General features: G+C 39.5%; 4 protein-coding genes across 5 annotated transcripts in view; 2 read left to right on the top strand and 2 right to left on the bottom strand.

Moving 5' to 3' along the window:
• Positions 1 to 11,186: 11,186 nt before the first annotated feature.
• Positions 11,187 to 22,614, top strand: part of LOC112462981 — an 84,981-nt gene continuing 73,553 nt past the window's right edge. The window contains exon 1 of one of the 2 annotated variants that reach the window (XM_025029089.1): positions 11,187 to 11,434. In XM_025029089.1, the coding sequence (XP_024884857.1) occupies positions 11,303 to 11,434 (132 nt within the window). In that variant the 5' untranslated portion in view covers positions 11,187 to 11,302. The remainder of the gene's footprint in view (positions 11,435 to 22,614) is intronic. The other variant, XM_025029090.1, reaches the window with a different exon arrangement.
• On the bottom strand, positions 13,918 to 17,058 carry LOC112462982 (pre-rRNA processing protein FTSJ3). The gene is made up of 6 exons (XM_025029094.1): positions 16,992 to 17,058; positions 16,384 to 16,847; positions 15,380 to 16,301; positions 14,824 to 15,240; positions 14,347 to 14,728; positions 13,918 to 14,263 (listed from the first exon to the last, which is right to left on the bottom strand). The coding sequence occupies exons 1-6, from the start codon at positions 17,056 to 17,058 to the stop codon at positions 14,005 to 14,007; spliced, it is 2,511 nt and encodes an 836-aa protein (XP_024884862.1). The 3' UTR covers positions 13,918 to 14,004.
• On the top strand, positions 17,397 to 20,406 carry LOC112462990. The gene is made up of 4 exons (XM_025029104.1): positions 17,397 to 17,767; positions 17,870 to 18,148; positions 18,762 to 18,977; positions 19,186 to 20,406. Exons 1-4 carry the CDS (start codon positions 17,513 to 17,515, stop codon positions 19,615 to 19,617), a joined length of 1,182 nt encoding a protein of 393 aa, XP_024884872.1. The 5' UTR covers positions 17,397 to 17,512; the 3' UTR covers positions 19,618 to 20,406.
• On the bottom strand, positions 20,385 to 22,577 carry LOC112462994 (ADP-ribose pyrophosphatase, mitochondrial). Its single transcript, XM_025029109.1, has 2 exons — positions 21,304 to 22,577; positions 20,385 to 21,110 (listed from the first exon to the last, which is right to left on the bottom strand). Exons 1-2 carry the CDS (start codon positions 21,536 to 21,538, stop codon positions 20,476 to 20,478), a joined length of 870 nt encoding a protein of 289 aa, XP_024884877.1. The 5' UTR covers positions 21,539 to 22,577; the 3' UTR covers positions 20,385 to 20,475.

Here is a 22,614-nt window from a genome sequence, read left to right as displayed (position 1 = left end):
CTCGCGACTATTGCACACAAAATTTAATAAACACGGACGTTCGCCACGTAGGGTATTCGTAATTTAACCATCACGCATTCAATGATGCGGAATATCATCGATGAACTTATCAACGATTCAATAGAACAATCATTACACTTAATCTTGTTTATTACCGCAATAATTGTGTTAATGAATTACCGAAGCACAAGGACAATCATTGTGCGTAAAGACTAAATCAGATATCACGCGTACCTCCCTTGTGTAACGGAGCGGCTCGGGTATTGTGTTAAACAAAAGTCGTAGGACCTTCGTCGATATAAATGAGCGGATGCCGTCCTTCTTGGACGCAATTACCTTCGTCCTAATTCCGCGCTACAGCGGTATGTATTTCAAAAGTTATTGACATAATATGAGCAATAAAGCTTCATCATTAGCAAGGCCGAACATACGTTAAAAAATTTAAGACGAGCAGTCATTTCATTCCTATATACATATAATTTTTATCGATTTTCAATTTTAATTATTCTGTTCTAATTTTAACATAATTATATATTATTTGATGATGAGAATTAAATGATATATTGGTTGCTCGCTACGAGTATCTTAGATTGTTAAGTTGTGCCGCCGACTGAATAATTCGCGCGCCAAACAGGTATGTCGAGCAGCTTGATTGTGTGCTCGCGCGAACAATGGGACGTAAACTAACTTCAAAGTGGGTGAACAGGTCACGCGGTGGAAACGGAGTATCGTATCTTGTGCTCTTTCTCCGCAGTCAGACAGGCACGAGAGACGCGAGCATATCGAAAGTCAGATATATACATATATATGGGAAAGCTTCAAGAACGATACACTATTGAAATTCATCGCTTTCGCCACACGGACACAGTCGACACTTCGTGTAAATAGATTTTTAAATCTTAAGCTAACTTCGACATTTTAGGTATAACAATATTTAATTTCTTTCTCTTGCAATTTATTACTTGACGTTACGTATTCTTTTACTAAACTAATTCATCTAGAAAGGATCTCAGAATGCATACACGTTTGAATTACTTATACCTATTACCGTAAAATAAGTAGCATTATAAAATTCACGATTGGAGATAGAATAACGAGTTCCGCGTTGAATGTCGAAATCTCGGAAGGCTCGGCGCCGCGTCACTTTTGATCTAGCGACGCTTCTCCGTTTAACATTAACACCTTTCACTTCGATATGCTGAGACCTGAGACATCGAGAGATCGCGGCGAATACGATTATTTAAATAACAGCTGCATCACGATCGAGTGGCGCTTGATTGTACTCTCACTTTCTCTGCGATATTGCTATCGACCCGGTTTCCGACGACACAATTTGCTCCATGCCAAATGGGAAAGTGAACGTCGTTGCTTTTATGTTTGTCTGTGCGAGAGAAATTCTTTCTAAAGGAGTGGCAGGGCCTACCTCGGCTCCATATATGATATCGTGATGAGAATAAATGGACAACTAGAAGACGCGTAGAACTTCGTACAGTATAGTTATATTAATCGTTTGCAATAATAATCTTTGTAGATTGAAAAAAAAAATATTTCTTTCAAACAAGTCCTTGATCCTTTAAATCAATTGATTGACGCAGGCAATAAAAATACTGAAGGTACAAAAGAAAAACGAGGAATATTTCGAAAACCCTTTGAAATTACCGTGAAATTATGTCAACCTTCGACATGAAGAAACTCGGTAAGGTTAAATCAATAACTGTCAGGGACGACTTCGCGTATGGCAATCTATACGTTGACGAATGCCTTGCGATATTTCCGCTTTTACGAGGTCGTTCTGAGTGGTCCTCGCGTGCCACTTCGCGCACGTCGTTCACAGTTTATACATTTACGATTGTTGATATAGGGCCTACTGAATGGCACCAATGATTGGCAATAATTGCGAGTGGCTTGTAGTAACGCAACACAGATTTTACGGAGTGTTAAAGAAAACGTGTATTTAATAAAATATCTATTACTTTTATCGAAACATTTTTTTCTCTGTTAATATAATTGTAATAAAATTTATAAACCTATAAAAATCGATTTAAAAAATTACGATAATTTGAAAAATATGCTAAAGAGATATTTATATATTTCTTTATTTCCTGTAATAACCAGAGTAATATACTCTAAGCACATAATTAATGTCTCAAATATCAGCCTTGGCCTTGGCCAAAATTATTAGGCACTTTTATAATTATTATATTGTACTGAATCTAATACCAGGAAAGACTTCTATTGTTTACCTATATTGTTTAAAAGTTGTTTACTAAATTCATTTTACGCGTTTATTTTTTTTTTCTCTCCAAAATAAATGTTATTTAGAAAAAAAAACTTTATTTCAATGAGATGCCTAATAATTTTGGCGAAGGCTATAAGGCAATATAATTAATCATGAATTGATATACTTTACTATCATTTATCATTCAATATTCCCACCCTTGCTTTCAACTGTGGGTATCATAAATCCTGTATGTCAACGTAGTTTCCATTAACTCCATTGGAACTGGATCCAAAGAAAGTTGTAGGCGATCGCTAATCGCTGTAATCAGACGATCGTTAATATCAGTCCACCTTCGCGACGTCGTTTTGAGTCTGCCGTTGCTGCGGCGCTTACTATATCCCGGAAATAGCTTTCACTTTCTCCTCACCGCTTCGACCAGTTAACTTTCCCTGCTGCGACGCTGATATCGGCCGCCACCAACGAGTCCGGATGAGCGGACGTACGCACGCATGCTCTTGTAGATCGGGAAAGGGGGAAAGAATCGGGTTTCTAGGTCGTCCGATGGGACAAAGAGTCTCCCCATCTCTATCGCGCTCATGATGATTCGTGAACCCGTCATGAACCCAAGCACACTTTTACTAACCACGCTTGTCCTCCAAATGGCAAAAACTGAACCGCTTTCTATCTCGTTAATATCGTACGCGATCTGGCTGTAGCAGAAAATGTTGCTATGTTCTGACGCGGCATACATTTTGGAACTAAAGTGTGAGACGCTCATTGTCCAGACTAATTTGCAATATCAATAAATTAACGATTCAACTTTTTCTAATTACCTAACCTATAGTCTAAAGAAAAACTTTAATTAACCAATTAAGAGAACACACTAAACTATAAAGATTTGAATGTATTTACATCGTGGAGTATATTACAAGATAAAACAATATTAGCGAGAATCTCTCAAAAGAAAACAATTTTCTTTTCGGATTTCCTTCGATCACGAGATATTCAGGATATTATATGTGGCATCGCCCTCTCTCGAAAAGCGAAAGGAGACGAGAAAGTGGAACACGGCCAATGGCCTGCTAACCCGATGACACATATTTCTCGCTTGCCTCAACGAAAGTGAAAAGCATCACTTTTTACATTTAGAACACGATGAAATTTACAAGTAGAAGACATTTGATGCAAATTGTGATAAATTCGTCACCTGTAACTAATGTAAAGCCAACAATTCAAGAATAGGTTACATGGAGACGCCAGCTGTCCGATCTTGTGAGATCCAACAGCATAATTATTATTTATTATTGAAGTAAAGAAGTTCTAATTTTTTTCCAGGTAAACTTTCAAGAATTTGAAAATTATCAGGTAATTAATTCACTTTCTAAAAAAATACAATGCGTGAATTATGCTGAAATGTTAACTATAGACTTAAAGTGTGTAACCACAAAGTATATTCAGCAACTGCGGCCAAGTTGAGGAAACTTTATTTCGAAATGTTATCCTTGAGTTTTTACGTAATTCGTATTCGTAAACATCTGTCCAACTTTCGACAAAACAACAATAGATTTTGAAGAATCGTAAAAATTATCACCAAATTATATTTCTGTGAAACACTAGACGATTGAATAGTATCAATAGTTAAATTATTGAACCAATTTTTAAAAGAAATATGATGCATCATAGCAGATTATATGAATAGTTCTATAAATAATTTCAGACGTCGCAGGCAGGATGTTTAATGGACAAAGAATAACGTGTTATTGTATTTGTTCGCTCTCTCCTTATGCTAGTTTCGACATCCTTGGCTCCGGTTTTAGTTTCAAAGTACGGACATAGATGCGCTTTGGCTTTTGTTCGTGATCATCTATAAACCATTCTGCCGCAAAGCACACATGTAAGGTTATTCTTTCTTCTAAAACATTATTGCGGAAGATGTAATCTCATAGTTTCAGCTCACAAGAGAACACGAATCTCCTTGGAAATATATCATGGAAATATATTCATGAAGAGGAATTGAGAATGGAATTATAAAGTTAACGTAGAACCAAGGCAAATCGTTGATATCCTCTCAATATTCAAGATATATTGCGAGATTATTCGATAAAATAATTTGGAAAATTAGCATTTCCGCAAATATACTTACATAAATAACTCACATTTTTCAACACATATCACGTATTCTACAAAGCTCGCCGCGTGTTTTAATTATGTTCTATGTGTATATATGTAATATGAAAAGTATGCGGCTATATATGACATCAAACAGCGCTATGTTTAAAACAGCTCGCATTTCTACACGAACTTCTTAGAAATTCTTGTACAGCATGAATGCATGATGTCGCCAATTCTTCCGGAATCGTAGGCATTTCCGTAAGTGTACTGTGAACCGCGTGATTTTAGACGATGACGACTACTATTAATATAGCGGCTCAATGAGAAATCGGCCTTGAATACGTATATTCAGAAAGAAAATGTACTTATAATCACGAAATACGTACAAATCTCGCAAAGATTGCGTCGATCGATATAACACCAAGAAAATGTTCCGTTTGCACGCCAGTCTAGAAAGTAATATACGGTGCGCATTCTCACGAAAACCGCACTTTTTAATTAGTTCGATTTCGTAAGAATAGATAAAAAAATATTTTGTCTTCGATTATTTAAGATATATCTAAGAGTGAGAAAGCTGTGAATTGACTTATCATTTCGAAGATCTAAAGAAATTAGCACCACCATAGTTTGAATACGAAGGTCGAAAAGCGGTAACGACCGCAATCTATCTTTTAACTCATAATCGGCTATAATGGAAATACTGACGACCGTAACCTAACGATGTTGGCTCGTACCTACCCTTAGAAGTTATGCAATGCACGAAAAAACGTTTTGGGGAAACCATATATCCTAATTCTTTGTAAGTTATACCAAACCACAACCCTAATGTCATAATGAAATATTCTTTGGCTCAAATAGTCAAAGAACGAAACAGTACAGCGTGACCTTCAATTTTTAAGCCATTCCGTCTTTTAGCTCATAAAAAAAGTAAAGTATCACCCCACCCACTAAGACGTCTAAAATAAATGCGAAATTTACGAGTTTGGCTATAAGTAAAAAACGGATATTTATGTTCGCAACGTGAAGTGACTTTTGATGAATTGCAGCATTCTTTCACGATCTTTTGATTAAAACGGCTTGACAAAAAAGACATCTCATATGTGACATTGTCAAATAAAATACATTTATTGCGTTTATCTCAAATACGCGAAGAAAAGGCAGTCTAGGATTAATTTGAACTTTAAGTAGATTATGATATTACGTATATAAAGAAAGTATCACGTAAAGCACTGCTTCATCTGCTATTTTAGTTCTATACGAGTTTCTTGAAACTCTATATTACAGAAAGTTAAAGTTTGCAAGTGTACTTAAGATTCTTCTTGCTAAGTGCACCGTGGTAGTTTTAGCTATTTGCAGCGAGATATAAGATTAAATTTAAGCTCTATATGAATAGTGTGCACAATAAGTTTAACTAGGGTAAATCAGCTCTACGTATCATCCGTATATTGCACATCGCAACGGTAATACGAATGACATATACGTGCGTTGATGCGCCCACGTGGGATAGGTATAGATGTAGCCTCGAGATTTCAGGTCGATAGCCGTGACGTCAGTGGTTCGCGCAGGCGAGAGAGAGAGAGAGAGAGCGAAAGAGAAGCGCCGGAGCGGAGAGAGAGAAGCGAAAGAAGTGATGAAGTTCAAGGTTACCGCGCTCGAATGCACGTCCCACGCGGAAAATAGGAAAAGAGGGCGAATGGATTTTCCAGGTCCAAGGAAAAACGTCAACGCCTAGAAGAGGCGGACTATATCCGTAACGGAGCTTATTAGAAGGAATTACGCTTTTAAAGGGGCGCGTCTTTTGACGATAAAATTTATAAGATTGTGTTTGTTGAAGATGAAATAAAAATCAAGTCGAGAAAGTTTAATGTTCAAGAAAATTGTTGAGCGAAAATATTATTTCCTGGAAAAGTAAATCTAATCAGAAAAATATTTACTTTATCTGACAAAAAAAACTTATAAAATAAAATAAAATATAAGAAATTTATCGATCAGGCGACAATATTTCAATTTTAAGTAGATTGCCATATGTATTAATTTGTTTGCAAGTTGGTGCTCAATAGGCATTTCGTAAGAAAATGTTCTCATGACATCATTACAGCACAATAATAATTCACTGACTACGCAGAATAATGACGCGGTTGGTCACCGATACGCAATGATTGACGCCCGGCCGATTGCGTCGAAAACTTGATATCGCCTTCGTAATATCGTAAGTAATCTGGATGTACTACGCAATAGGCATCGAAGTATAACGAGTGTGCGAAAAATATTAATTGATGGATCCCTCGTCAAATTTCTCACGACGTGTTCGTTGATAATAAATGCAACAATTCGTTATTTAGTATTATGGTGTAATAACAGCCAGCGAACACGAAGCTCGGTTCCAGCGGAATCACTAGTTCAAGACTGAAATCCGTTGTTTCGATACTCGAATGCCCTCGAAACGAAATCGTATTTGCGTTGGCACGCCCGGACGTGGCCCGGACATGGCCCGGACTGAGCAGCCTTGAACTTGCTCGCTCCCTTGAACAACTCACCCTCAGCTTCCGACCTTCCACGCCTCCCCTATATCTCTACTCTCCCCTACTTAAAGCATACACATGTTCGTTTATTTCACAATAAGTATACTCGTGACAAGCAACGGAAAAGAGATCGATGTTGCAGAGTACGGACATGTATTCTTTATTTCGTAGATACGTGAAATGTGAAGGTGATCGGAGTGATAGATAATACGTATATTCATCGGCGTTACATTCTGTACAAATGCGACATTATTTACGAGATTCGTTTACCGACTCCGGCAACTTCCCGCCTCTACTCTCCCACCGCGTTCGTGTCCCACGCGATAAAACATCGTCCTACCGTATACGAAGGGTTAAATAACGTATCCCACGCCAGGATCCTTACCAATCTACGGGCCGACCTCGCGCTCTGCTCTCGACGAGCGACCGCGTAACGAGTTTGCCCGTGACCAACGGGGACCTTGGCAGTGGCTCGTGGCGACGGACGAGCGACGGCAGGGCTGAGCGTCGCGACGCAGACGTCGAGTGCGCGCGCAGTTCGCTCGATGCACCCGGAGGTCGCGCTCACGCGCGCCGGGAGCGACAACCTTGACCTTATACCACGGCCCGGTGACGAACAAGGTCCATCCACTCCTGAACGAATGAAGGTCGGCGGTGTCGCGGCCGCGGGGGCGGCCGGGGGGGGAAGCGCGATAGAAGAGGGAGGGTAGAAACAGGGGGACCTAGCGAAATCCAGCCACTCCGCTCGATCTCTCTCTCGAGGACGCGTTAACGATCCTCAATTACCGCACCCTCGTCAGCTCCCTCGCCCATTCTCTCTCTTTTTCTCTCTTCTCTCTCTCTCTTTCTCTCCCTCTCCTCGATTTTCTTTCTTTTCTGCGCTCTCGATCTCTTTTCCTCGCTCTTATTATGGACTATTCATTTCCTCTTTTCCATTTTCCCCCCTCCCTTCCCATACAAGGACTTTTATCGTCTATATAAAAAACTTAGAGACTATAAAAGGAAACACATCAAGTATATACGCTCGTAGGTTGTATTTTTGGCGAAATAAAGAGTGCTCATTGGAGGATTTTCCATTAGGGGTTGTAGACATACGCTGAAGTTTCGATATTGCAAAGATCATTAATAAAGGTCTCAAAGTACTAAAATCCATTAGTATAAGTTTGAAACTTCCTGAAAAATTCAACTAATTCTACACATTATACAACGATTATCCAATTTTTTATCGTTGCTTCCGACATCATGTATTTATTTTCATATAATATTTACTTCGGGTAAATTTAGTATCGTAATATGAATATGCTGAAATAATTCTATAGTTAATAGTATAATATATGTAACCATTATACATTAAATAGCGTTTTTGCTGTATTGTCTAATCGACAGAGCAAGTTCTAGTTATAATCATAATTAATGCACAAAACAATCGTTAATTATTAGCGTATATTACGATAATTTGCTTGTATAATCAATGCCTGAAAAATCGTACGGACGACTACGATCGCACGGAGCTTACTTGACGGAACTGTGGCACATCCATGTTAAAGGGATACATACACAAAATTTAAAAAAATATAAATTTTACTCCCGACTGCTTCAACCTCGTTTTTTACGCATTTAAAATTATCAAAAAGCCATTTTATATATTTTAAAATATAAAGAAAACAATTTTTCTTAAAAAAAAAAATATATTAATATTGCGGTTATTTTCAGGGGTGTATGAAACTCAAATTAATTTAATGCGGTTTCATTAATTTCATTTAATTCAATTAGTAGAATTGTTCGCCCCAAAATTTCGACAATATAACTCGTCGTCTCTAACATAATTTTTCTTCTCAAACGTTAAACAACAAAATACTCTAATAATTCTGTTAATAAAACACTACAAGTATTACGTGACAAATTAATCGTCGATTAAGTTGAATTTGCTCGCAAGTACCGTCGTAAAGGAATTTCAAATCAAGTTATACCATGTATCAAAATTAACTCTCAACTTTGGATGTGAAGCTCTATGACTTATTTGCCATATTGACCAAGTATGTTTTTCTTTCAAGAAAATAAAGCTCGATTCTACGCATTAATGCTGAAGATCAATACAAGAAAGTACAGCAACAAGCATATGTATTCAGAGTGAAAAGCAATTATTTTTATTTCTCTGTTTTCACATCTAAAAGTAGAGCTCGACATTCGCTAGCGGCTAGTGTATATAATGTCCACAGTCAAGAATTAATTCTGTGGCCATGTCACCAAACCCAGTGCCCCCCCTGAGACAGTCATTTATCAATTGAGAAGTTAAGAATTAATTCGCTTTTCCTCGCGCTTCGATTTTATTGTTAGCGCTATGCTTACCATAAACTGGCCATTCTTTAATTTAATTCGTAGTAGCGCACAAAGAGCGGAGGGCAATGCGGGAGTAAATGAATGAACAATTAATCGCGCGAATATAACAAATGACTACACTCACCGACCGACGCACCTGATATAACCTCATTACCGGCTCTGCCGGCTGCACCATTATTTCGGGCGTTCGTTTATTCAAGGATACAGTCCAATTAAACGCGACGCCAGGACCGACCCGAACGACCACCTCTTTATACGACACTCATCTCGACATTCGTCACACTCGTGATACGCGCAAACGAGCGTAAATCACACGAAACATACACGACATTTGCGCGATACTCCGCCGTTCGTTTCGATCGTGACGTAAGACTAGACGCGATATTGTGCGTAATGGCGGTATTACATCGACACGGCCAGGGCAACCAATCAAATCTCAACGAGCCTAATCTGCGGCCAATAATGTTAGCATTGTTAGCGGCTAGATTGCTTCTCAAAATTTCGGATGAATCTCCATTATTAAATATTAAGGCGATGCTAATGCTCGTGGCGCAATGGCGTCGGGTCACCCCGACGGATCGCCGAACGAGACGAGTCAGACGAGCGGGTAATTAGTCTCGCGTGAACGATACATAACGTGATATTCACTCACCGCCCAATGGCGCCCAATCGCCGTCGTCCCTTCCGGGTACGCCGCTAACGCCGCATTTCTTCCTTGAAACACGCCACGACGCTCCGCTCTCGATGCTCCGAGACGCTCCTTTACGATGCCGTCGGAAATGTCGGGATATCTCCATCGCACGATACACTCACTCACGACCGTTGGGAAGACGCGGGGCCGATCACGGATTTGCGAGTTAATTACTTGTTAATTGCCCGTCAATTCACTCACGCGGCACTTCCGATCGCTCGCGACGCACTCGGATCGGACAGAACGACGCGAGATACGCGGAAATCGCGCACATCGCCCTCGCGCGATCACTTGGTCACTGATCGCGACTCGCGACATTCGTTACAATTCGTTAGATACTACGCGGGACCGCGAGCTCCGAAAAATTTGAAACCTGTACTGACCTGCAGCAACTTCGCGACAAAAAAATTTACCGTGGCGGGAGGGGGGGGAGGTAACCGCTCGCGGTTGGCAGTTGGCATCCCTCGCGACGCTCGCGACACGGGCGAATAAAACTCGGCGATTTACTGCTTCCGCAATGTCCGCATATTCGCGTGAAATTATCTCGCTGCGTACTACGAACTTTTCGGACGAGACTCAACTCGTCGGAGAAGTATCACGCGTCCCGTCGGGCGTAACGAGATCGAAATCGTGAGATAATAAGGCAAGGTAGGATATGTTCCCGTAGATGTGCACTTGCTCAATAATACTATTTTGTGTAAATAAGTAATAAATTTTAACTACCGTGTGTGTCGAAATGTATTATTTTAACTTTATTGGTTTAGTAAGTTTAGATTAACATTGTTCAGTTAAATTAACGACGATTAATTGAGTAGAAGCAGTGGTGGACCTACAGGAACGGTTGTAAAAAGACTCAAATTGAGTATATAATTTAACTACGAATTTGACAGTGTCCGATTGACCATCGCTATGAACAAGTGCGCATCTACGGGAACATCGTACCTTGCCTTACTAACCTCACAGTATCTTACGATTCCGATCTCGTTCGCCCTGACGCCATGACGCGACGCCGCGACGCGCGGCATTTCTCCATCGAGTCCCGTCCGAAAAGTTCGAAGTACGCGGCGACAACTTCACGCGGATATATGCAGGCATCGCCGTTTCATTGGCCCGTGTCGCGAGGGATGCCAACCGCGAGCGGTTGCCCCCCCTCCCCCATCCCGTGAATTTTTTGTCGCGAGTCGCTAGATTTCAAATTTTTCGGAGTCGACAGTACTAGCCAACGTCGCGAGTAATCGCGCGAGTGCGACGTGAGTGATGCGTGATCTCCCCGCATTTCCCGTCGTTCCATCCGATCCGGGTGCGCCGCGAGCGATCGGAAGCGGTCGCGCGAGTGAATTAACGGGTAATTAACCTGCATAAATTCGCGATCGGCCGCGTATTCCCGACGGGCGCGAGTGAAGTGTATCGCGCGCGATGGAAATATCCCGGCGTTCCCGACGGCATCGTAACGGAGCGTCTCGGAGCATCGAGGGAGGACCGTGGCGTGTTTCAAGGGAGAGAAGCGGCGTACCCGGAAGGGACGGCAACCACGACGGCGCGCGGGCGGTGAGCCGAATATATATCACGTACATATATATGTCATTCGCGCGAGCCTAATTATCCGCTTGTCTCGTTCGGCGATCCGTCGGGACGACCCGACGCCATTGCGTCATAGGGATTAGCATTAGCAGTCCTTTTACGCCATCATGGCGAAACGCAGTAGGTTTCCTTTGAACCGAGATGCAATCCGAAACGGTCGGGGAGAGAGAGAGAGAGAGAGAGGGCGGCGGTCCGTTCTACGAATAGATCCATCAAGCAAAACTGCCGCTAAGAATAGGCGGAGCGTCCGACAATTTTTGAGGGACACCGGCCGGCGGCTTTCAGGCCCGCCCTGCGTTCCACGGAGCCCGGGCCCGGAGTCCGGAGTCCGGAGTCGCGTGTGCCGTGCCATGTGCCGCGTGAGGTCGGAACGAAATAAGTCGTCCGGGAGCGATTCTCGCGCGGATTAGAGGCGATGGAAAGTCGAGGTCGCCCTTGACGTAAGCGCGCCTACCGCGCTTCGTAGATACACAAATACGCTGACGCCTTTTCGCGTATATCGCGTTCCGAGAAGCACACACGACACGCTCGCGCAGGATAACGCGCGGAGCGGTATTAAGACGCCGATTGGCTTGGGAGTTATTAATCGCGATCGAGAGCCGACGGGAATCGTTCACCCCGCGCGCTCCGGCTTTATTGAATTTATTAGCGGCGCCGATCGCCGACGCGCGATCGCGATCTTTGATGCAAATGCCGCCGCCGCCGTCGGCGCCGCCAAGTTGGCTCGCGATAAACAGGCGGTAACAAGTGGGTGTTTAGCTCGCTCCGGATATTTTTACGCTTTTTAAGGCTCGAGTCGATGCAATCTTTCCTTGATTTATTCACTTAATATTCAGGTATTCAAACGTGTAATAAAACGACGTTTGAACTAAATGCATATAACGGATTATAAACTGCGTTGCAATCAAAACCGGCGTTTCCCTCCCCCCCCTCCCCACTCTCCTCTGTCCGCGTAACTCGACGCAACTCGCTATGCAGTGGAGTGTCGCGTATCTACGCCTCTATGGGTGAATCAGATACCTACGTCAAACAAATCCCCCTCCGAAATAAAAGCGAAACATCCCGCTTAGACGTAGGCGGTAGATATATAGCGTGTACGTGCTATTTGGGTCGAATTCTTCGTCCCAATATCGGAATATAGCGGCGCGTCAATTTCGGTCCTGCAACAAACGGTTCTCTACTCTATACATCTCTCCCCCCCGGCCTTGACATCGACCGTGCCGATTGCTTGCAGCTACGCAGTTGTAACCGAGTGGCATCACCGACGTCCGCCACCTCCTAGGAACGGGCACCGCGAATACCCGATCGTATATTTGAATAGCGTAAACAATCTCGCGGGACAACAGAGGTCTGAATTCGCTGGAGCATCATCTCATTAACATTTTCTGCGCGTCAACACAGAGCGCGGAGAACGATTTCGATTATTGTTGCCGCGGTATAAAGCAAACGCCACGCCACGCGATCCATCCATATCCATATTTCACGCGAAAAACGTGAAGTCGATGACGAATCTTGGCGCGTCCGTGGTGGTGAACACCCTCCCCGCGCGCGGCAATCGGTTCGCGACTATACTTTCGCGAATGACGGTGCATCGACGCCGACGCGAGGCGATCTTTATAGATATACCGTCGACCTTGTCCTTGACATCGACCGCGGCGTCCCGACGATACGCAGGCCGGCCCGCGGTTACATCGAGATATCCGATACACGCGGAACACAGCCGAGAAGTATACCCGTGGTGGAGGGGTTCACCTCCGTCGTCGGATGGGGGGGTATTTTAAAGAGGGATATAGGGGACGCTAGATCTATATTACAGCGGATGCTGGGAATATTTCATAAGATTACGTAAAACTTTTCGGGAGCTTCGTCGTTTCACGGACAAGTAACGAGAGATGTTAATGAGCGTAATAAATAATAGGTTGTTTGCGATCTATAAGTGGCTCGCTCTCTCCTTCGTGATTTTTTTTTTTTACGCGCCATGCGCTAGAAACACGACGATTTGCAACTCCGCGACTACTCGTTCCGGCTGTTTTATCGTGGAGGGAGAGAGTTTCGAGTTATTTCTGTATCTACATTCTACATCGACATTATGCACAAAACAGAATTGCTCGAAATAAAACGAGGACAAGTTCGACTAATCTCGTACAACGCGAATATAAGATCGTATTCCACTACTATTTATTAACGCGGTTACATTCCGCGTCGGTTGTGACTGCAGTGGACAGAATTGGACGTCTATGTGTAAACAATATCTAAGTGTAGTCGCTCCGTAACTTATCTCTTTACCAGTAACTTATGCATCACACGTACACGTTCCGCATCGATATCTATTAAAACAATTCATTTCTAATAGTTAGAAAAGAAAAAAATATATAAAATCGATGGAATCATTTAGAAAGGAAGGAATCCAGAATTCTCAAATGTGTATTGCATGATAGAAACAATATTTATTTACATGTCTCACAACTGAATTATACAAATAAATGCGTGGTATAGTTTTTACGAATAAAAAATGTTTCGTAATGTGAGGCTAAAGGTTACTTACTTTTCCTCTTCATAGTTTTAGGCTTTGCCCTCGATTTTTTGCCCCGATTATCGCCTCGACTTTTCTTTCCACGTCCTTTAGTTTTTTCCTTCGCTTTAGCCGCGCGTAAATCTTTCTTCATCCTCGGGTCGACTATTTTATATCGACCTTTCACCCCGGGTGGCCGAACGGACCGTTTTTGCGCGGTATGTTTCTTCGCTACGATATACTTAACTTCCTTTTTTGGCTCCTGACGTGCTTTCGTGTACAACCTAAGTCAAATTGAAGAGTGAATTATGATGGTACATTCATCAGAATATTCAGGATAAAACGTTCTAAGACATTTCATACTTACGCTTTAACTTGCCTGGCCTTCTCTTTACTACTGATGTCCGTATTATCCATCAATGCTTCTACTTTCTTCTTGGCCTTATCAAGTTTGCGCATTGCGCGTTTCTTTTTCCTTGCTTTAGCTTCCATTACTTTCTTAATAGGTCTCACGTTCAAGTCCTCCACCCTCTTTTTATATTCATCGGCAAGTTCTTTAGGTACAGGCACGTCCTTCTTCATATGTTTTTCCTCGTCCTTCACAAACCAATCGGGTAATTTCTCGTCGTTGAACGCATACCTATTCCAAGCCGAGTCAAGCAAGTCTCTTCGAGATTTTCTACTTTGAATTAGTAACGATCCGAGCGCTAAATCTTCGGGAGTCAATTTCTTTTTCTTCGGCTTTTTATCTGATTAAATTATAAACAAACATGTATATTGAGATATAAGTAGCTACAATTATTAATAGTCTCAATCGGTAAAATGCATTATAAAACTTCTTTACCTGTTTCTCGTGGCACTATTTCAAAACCATCTTTTCCACCGATCTTTTTCATTTTTTTATTAGGCGCCATCATTTCTTCCACATCATAATCCGAATCTGTGTCATCACTTTCACTAATTTTGCGTTTCCGTTTCTTTTCCTCATCTATTTTCTCTTGCATGTTCTTCTCTTCTCCGAGGACACATCCACCTTTCTTCTTGTACTGCTCGATCATTTTATCCACTTCATAATCTGCGTCGTCTTCATTCTCTAAGTTTTTAAATACATCTTTCTCAAACCAGAGTGCTGCTTTATGAGCTCTTTTAGTTTCTTTATCCCGGAAATCTAGATCAGTTAACAACGGCGTGCTTTCAGGATCTTTAAATTGTCGTTTCTTTTGTGGTTTACTTGTACTTTCGTCGTCCGAATCGTCCAAACCTGTATTAAAATAATAAACTTTATAGATTCTGTTACAAATTCAAACAGTAAGTCAGAAACAAGATATAAATCTTTCAGCTGGAAGAGAATTATTTGATTAATTATATTGAGATCAGTATTAATATTTTATGCATAATACCTAGTCCAGATTCTTCGCTATTTGTATCGTCATCCGATGCATCAGTATCACTTTCCTCGCTATCCTCCGATTTATAGTATAAACCCTTACTATCCAAGTGACCTGTATCTTTTTCATATTGAATCGTATTCGGTTTCACTTCCTCGTCCGACTCCACATCGCTCTCCGCTAAGACGTCAGGCGTTTGATTTGTAACTTGCTCTAATTGCTGATAGGTCTGAATCTGATCTAATTTAAACAAATCGTCTCCTTCTAATTTAGGTCCCTCGTCGCTCTTGTGAATCATTTTCAAATTGAGTCGTTCGTTCAGCTTCTGCCTTTCTTTATTAGCTTTCTTCTTTTTGCGTTTTAACTCTTTAGCTTCTGCTTCCCGAAGCTCGGCGATCTGTTTTTGAATTTCCTCGTCTTCCAAATCCTCCTGTTCCTCGAGGCTAATGGTTGCAGGTGCTTCATCCTTAACTGTATTCTCCACTTCTTTCGTTTCAGTTTGCGACTCTTTTAACGCCTTCCACCAACCAAGTAGAAGCTTCAAATCTTTTCGCCCAAGTACTTTAATATCCTTGCAACATTCCCTAATTTCTTTAGTTGTTTTCTCGTGCTTGTCGATAACTTCGTCGTCTATCACTATTTCTGAAGCATTCTGCAATGCTTCTAGTGCATCTTCACAGGCAATAAACTCTTTTGCAGATAATTTATGATATAACGTGTAATCATTCTCAGGATATCCTTCTGCTTTAGCTTTCTTTTGTTTTTCTGGATGAAAAACATTTAATTTGTTCCCAGTTTCTAATTGTAAGTCAGAAAAGACATGCTTTGGGTCAAAGAACTTAGGATCCAACTTATCAGGAGCAATATAATATTGACAAACTACAAAAATTTCTGCAGATTCACTACGCGAGGCTTGAGGTTTAGTAGCATGTACCTGTAATTAAATTATGTAATTAAATTATAGCAATAAAATAATAGATAATTAGTAAATATGCCTTAAATGATATTAATCTTACCTTCTTAAACAATTGTTTTAGCACCCAGACCAATGGGTTATAATCTTTAGATCGAAATACTTTTGTTACAAACCAACCACCAGCTTTTAAAAATTGAGTAGCTAATTTAAGGGCTGATAATGTCAAAACAGCTTGTTGATATGCATCATGAAGCCAACTTTTTCCCACATTGGGAGCACCATCGTTTAAAACAACGTCAGCCTTCCATGTTTTCAATTCACGTGAGATAGCAACTCTACATTTATCCGTTGTAATATCCTCTACAAGACTGAGACATCCCGGGATAGGCTTTATCGGAAATAAATCTACACCGATAACTATCGATGATATTGGCATATTTTGCCTGGCAACTTGCATCCAGCCGCCAGGTGCAGCACATAAATCGATGCATACTCTGGACTTTTGAAGAAACTCAAATTTCCGATTTAACTGAATTAACTTGAAAGCCGCACGTGACCTATAACCTGAACAAAAACGTTCAATTTAAGTAATTATTTAGATGATATGATTAATTGCTAAACGTTTGATTAAAATACTACCATATTTGAAGCTGATATAAATTTTAATTTAGTAATTTAACTAATATGTATATAAATAATTAATGTTACCTGTTTCTTTGGCTAGTTGATAGTATTTATCTTTCCTCTGCTTTCCAATCTTTGATTTTTTCCCCATTTTAATTCAAGATATTTTAATTTTTTATATAGATAAATACGCACGTATTAATTGCGTATAGTTATTATTAAGAACCTGTACAGCTTGGTTTTCAATCACGCGAGACTCATGATATAGGTTAGGAATGTTCCACCTGAATATGCTGATATGAATTTGTTGTGCGTGTGCCAACTTGACAAACTACTCCTACTTTTCCGTGATCTTGACGTTTATTGGTAGGACCGTAAAGTTGTCGAGTATTCTAATTGGCTCTCGAGTAGGGACTTTTTAATATGGATGTCAATCCGTTTTCTCGCATGTTTGTGCTTTGTGCACGTGGTGCACTATTTGTGCACGACTTCAGTGTACTCGTAATGTAGCGTAGATTTAACTCCATGGTGAAGGAGTTTCTTTGCCTCGCTTTCCACAAAGTATATCATCTTTCCAATACATAAAAGGAAGAAACGAAGGAAAAATGTGGAAGGTCGTAGTTCGTGGAATCCGAGAAACGTTGGAGCGACGTGTTTGTCGCACCAATGTTTACTCACAATCGTCGCAGGATAACGCGAAAAATGAAGTCAAGACGAGCTTGACATGCCAACAGAAATTTCTTCCACCAGTATTCATCACTTGTGACAAAGGCTTTTGCGGATCAGCTAAAAGCTCCGGTGCTAACAACAAGCAACACGATTGGAATACCAAGCACAGTTGGCCCGAGGCTGTCGGCTGGGTAAATACGTTTTTCAAAACAAAACCTGTTATGCAACACACATCTTGGCAACACTAAAAAGTCTTTATCGCTAATATGTGGCTTATATTTTTATTTTATTAGTCCAGCGTACTGGCAGCTGGATGGGTCGTATGCCAGACGCTTTGTCTCCGCAAAAGAGTCTTCGACAGAGATAGCAATGAGACCTCGAAAAGCAAGTTACGTGGTTACTCTCGAGTTTCATTCATACTTATGCAGTTATTAAATTTACATCCAAGAAAAATCCTGCCGGTTACTAACTGTACTGGCACTAGCAATAAACTAGCAAAAACATCCAATCTGCAGGAATCAGACTCACAATGGACTGCAGAGAAACCATTTGGTCCTATCACCATTGAAGAGGTGAGGATGTTATTTTGCAGACCATATACTCTGTAATGTTATAGGCACAAATTATATTGAGATGGAAGCTTACAACAGTCTATATTTCTCTTAAATAAATATTTCAAAAAGAATTTGTATACATAATGTGTGCTAGCATATGTAAAAAAACTCAGTATTTTATGCAAAAATGTTCTTAATCACGTCTCTTTATATTGATTTTGTAGTTACAAGTATCCAGAATACATTTTTTTCGCTTATTTATTTTCTGACAAATTCGAAGATATTTTCTCTTCAGCAAAAATTTCTTTTATTTATTTGTTTTGATATGATTGTAATTATCGCAATATTATCTTTGTAATCCATGCAGATAATAATTTATATTCACATGTATCATAATTCAGTGACTTGTTATTTTCTTGTCTTTTGTAAACAAGATATATTTTTGGAGTTAAATTTTGTAATATATTTAGTGAAACGCATTACAAAAATTATAGAATAAATGAAGACTTGTCTATTTCTTGCAGTATTTTTTCTTTAATTTTTTTTCTTTTAGGAAAATTATTTTATTCCCTGTGTGTGTAGAGAGGCCAATGTAGAGTTTCATATTTTTATAGATTTTCTATATCCATAGGCATTCAAAGAGGCAGCCGATGAATTTACAAATACCCATAAAATAGTGGTAGGCGAATACGAACTTCGTTATGGTATTAAAGCCTTAGAGGAAAAACGTTATAAAGACGCTTTAGCGCATTTTTCCGCGGGCGCTAAATTATCATCTCCCGGAAGCATGTTTAATTTAGGTCTATGTTACGAATTAGGCATTGGAACTTTGGCAGATCAAGCAAAGGTACATTCTAATATCTAGATAATATTTAGAGATGCGAGAAACAGCTTTAAAATATACGTCATTTAATCACGAAAATCTCTTTTCGATCCTTGCACGAAGATAAGAAAGATATTCGACTTATATAAAATTAGAAAATATGGACGATTTAAAAATGTGAAGAGAGATATACCTGCAAAAAAAATTATATAAAAGTATAATTTTCCTTCAGGCTGCAAAATATTACAATGATGCCGCGGCTCACGATCATGCCGATGCGTTATATAATTTGGGAGTTTTCCATGCCCAAGGAAGGGGCGGTTTACCAATCAATATTGATACCGCACGCACTTATTTCACCAGAGCAGCAAGATTGGGCCAGGTACAAGCGCAACATGCCCTCGATTTAGAAAAAGCTGAAATTCAATCAAAGAAAAATACCTCTCCTGTACCGAACATAAATCTTAAAAATTCAGGTTTAGATAAGAGTGACGGAAATGATACGCACGTTAAATTAAGCGATTTCACGTTATATACAAATGTTGATGACACGTTCAGTCCAATCACAAAGTCCAGCAAAGTATTTTTAGAGTTTCTTGGCTTAAAAGAACCTAGTCAAGCACCCATTATGATAAGTACCAACGATTGTCGCGTGCCATATTAAAAAGTACATTTGTTATCTTACAATTAGTGTAAGACCAAGTGGAATCAGGTATAGTGATATAGGATAATTCCTACTAGTATTATTTTATACAAATACTATGTTTTTATTTTTCTTTTTTTATCCGCATAGTATTTTTGCAGGAATATATTATAAGCATGCGATATCGATGCAATATTTGCTCAATTTACAATATATCGCAATATATTCAGAATTTTGCTGTAGATTCGAAATCCCATTCCCACATTTTTTGCGTATCATTACCTTCATATTTTTCATTCGAAAAGAAGCATTGTTTTATGCTTAGTGCTTAAAAAAAATTTTTTTTTTAATTTACATGTTATTCTATGATACATTATATCAATACATATTGATGATGTGATTTTTCAATGACTTTATATTTATACATATATAATAGTACTTAATTCTCGTGTTTGAGTTTGAACTTGACTGTGATGTGCGATCAAAAGAATTATGAAAATATACATGACACAAGACGACTGAAATTCGAAGATTGGGTATTATACCTCACAAAAACTTCCTAATCCGTGTAAGAACAGTAATAGTGTGACATGTGATAGATTATGATCGACATTTTTGTTGGATGCATGTTTCGTCTTACATTGAAAAATCTCATTTTATGTCTGAAGACGTATACTAGATTTAAGATTTTGTTTGGCACAAACAACAGTAATATTTAGCGATGTGCGCTTGTGCTATGCACAGTGCAGAAAGTGTATGTACGGGTATAGTACATATAGTATACATAATACAAAAATAATGTTTTTATAATTGTACAATTTTTTTAACATTATCCTCCTCCCAGACGAGATTACTGCAGTTGCAATTGTAGACTGCGCTTCACCAATGCGCATTACGTTGCAACACAGTTTTTCTCACAAACTCGCTATGATTGGCGTATAAATTTATTTCCTTATTTACGTCCATCCACCTTACATTACGCGCGTCATCTCCAGCCTTCAACGCGAGCTTCCCAACGACATTGTTTTCCTCGTCGTGAAAATTTATAGCCACCGTCTCCATCCAAGCGTTATCCGTATTTCGTGGGTCGTCTACATATCCCTTGTAAATCTCGTCGCCTTTCGTGAAGAACTCCATTATAGAATTTTGTAGGACCTTCCTCTCGGTGTCATCCATTTCCAGAAAGTTTAGCGCTTCCTCCATGAATTCTCTCATTAGAGTGGCAGAAACTGTCTCATTTGGATCAACCATACCCCCAGGTATGGCCCATTCTCCGGAATCACGTCTCTGTATCGCGACGAATTGTAATACAGGTTTTCCCGTGTTCTTGTTTATTTCCACGGTCCCCGTGTTATCGCGTTTCCATCGTGTGACGATAGGATCGGCAGCGTGATTCGGTCCCCAACGGCCGAGAAGTCCTCGGCCAACGATACCGGTTCGTCCCACAGGATTTAAGGGGTAACCATCCGCGTTCACGATATAGTCACCCGTAAAACTCTTTCGATTCACCTTGTCTGTCAAGAAATACATTTCAAATACAGACGCGGTAATAACTTGCCTCGCATGCGCAATATTGCTCTAGTCTACGTAAATTGATGTTAACCTAAGAAACGTGACTTCCACCATTTATTTTTCTTCCGTCAATTTTTCAATTCGTGACAATTGTTCTGAATTTATCAGTTAGACGAATAGAAAAAGGCTAATTACCGTCCACCGTGTTCCATTTTGGTTTGAAGGTGGGTTCGTTGATTTCTGGATCGGCCCAAGGTTTACCTTTGAGAACATTAGCGGTATATGCGACCGGTTTGTACTCGGGATAATCGACTGTCCACGGTACTCTTTCCTCCGGTACTGCAAATCTCTTTACGTTACTGGACGGATACAAACCCTGCCGACACTTTTGATGAAGCATTCTCGCGTATCTGATACTCTGGATACTCATTTAACTGTTCCTTCTAGAAAAGGAAAATCAATTGTGACAACAGCATGCTTGGCTACCTCCAGTGACGTAATTGACGATTCGTAGGCCTTGCATATCATGTATTATTTTTTTTTGAATTTGAGATAAAAAGAAGGCGAAACAGATAATGAATTTATCTGCCATAAATTATATGTATATTATCAATATATATTAGGGATCAAATAGGATGCAGAGAGAAATAAAAAATATTTCTTTATCAATTTATCTATATTTTTCACTTAAAAGGTATAGCGGACTATCAAATCTTCGAGTTATAGCATTGTATTATTTGATTGTCGATAGTATATCTTTTACATAATCTTGCGTAAATTAAATATGTGCGGCGTTATTAAAATAAAAATGATATTGGTTTTGCTATAATACTCTTATTACGTAAAATAAGTTTCAGCTTAAGACGCATAAGGACCTTTTATAAAATAGTAAGAAGTCTTATTCCATTTAATCCTTGGCATATGTATGGCATGATATCAAAATATGAATCTCACGCATTAAAGTAACAATACAATTATGTGTTATATTTACAAATATTGGCTTTTGTTTCCTCCGGTTTTCGAACGCGTACAAATTTTTGTAAAGTTTCCTCTTATTACAATTCGTTTAATTAACTTTTCACAAATCCTCTTGTATTTATACGCTGGAAGACTAGATTAGAAGTATCTATAAAATTTAACAAAACCCTAATAACACTTATCTACTTAGGTTGGTAAAAGTTCATTTATAATTAGTTTGAATGGTAATGAATAATACTTGCGCATGACGTACTATTAATGCCCATTCCTTCAAATAGCTCGAATAGTTCAGTGTTTGAAGTGATATTAGGAGACTGTCGAAAGTAAAATTTATGTCTCTGATGCACAAAATAATATTAAATATTAGTATATATAAAATATTTTTTCTCAATAAAATTTTCGAATAACTTCTATTAACACTTTTTATTAGTTTGTATTATTTTTTTTAATTAAAAATATAGATACGTTTTATATATAATTATTTTTACAATTCATAAATTTTGTGCATTTCTTAGTCAGAATATAAAA

Source organism: Temnothorax curvispinosus, unplaced genomic scaffold (genome assembly GCF_003070985.1).
Source record: "Temnothorax curvispinosus isolate PA1 unplaced genomic scaffold, ASM307098v1 QBEX01012990.1, whole genome shotgun sequence".
Lineage (NCBI taxonomy): Eukaryota > Metazoa > Arthropoda > Insecta > Hymenoptera > Formicidae > Temnothorax > Temnothorax curvispinosus.
Note: the sequence above shows the minus strand (reverse complement) of the source record. Positions and strands in the feature narration are given on the sequence as shown.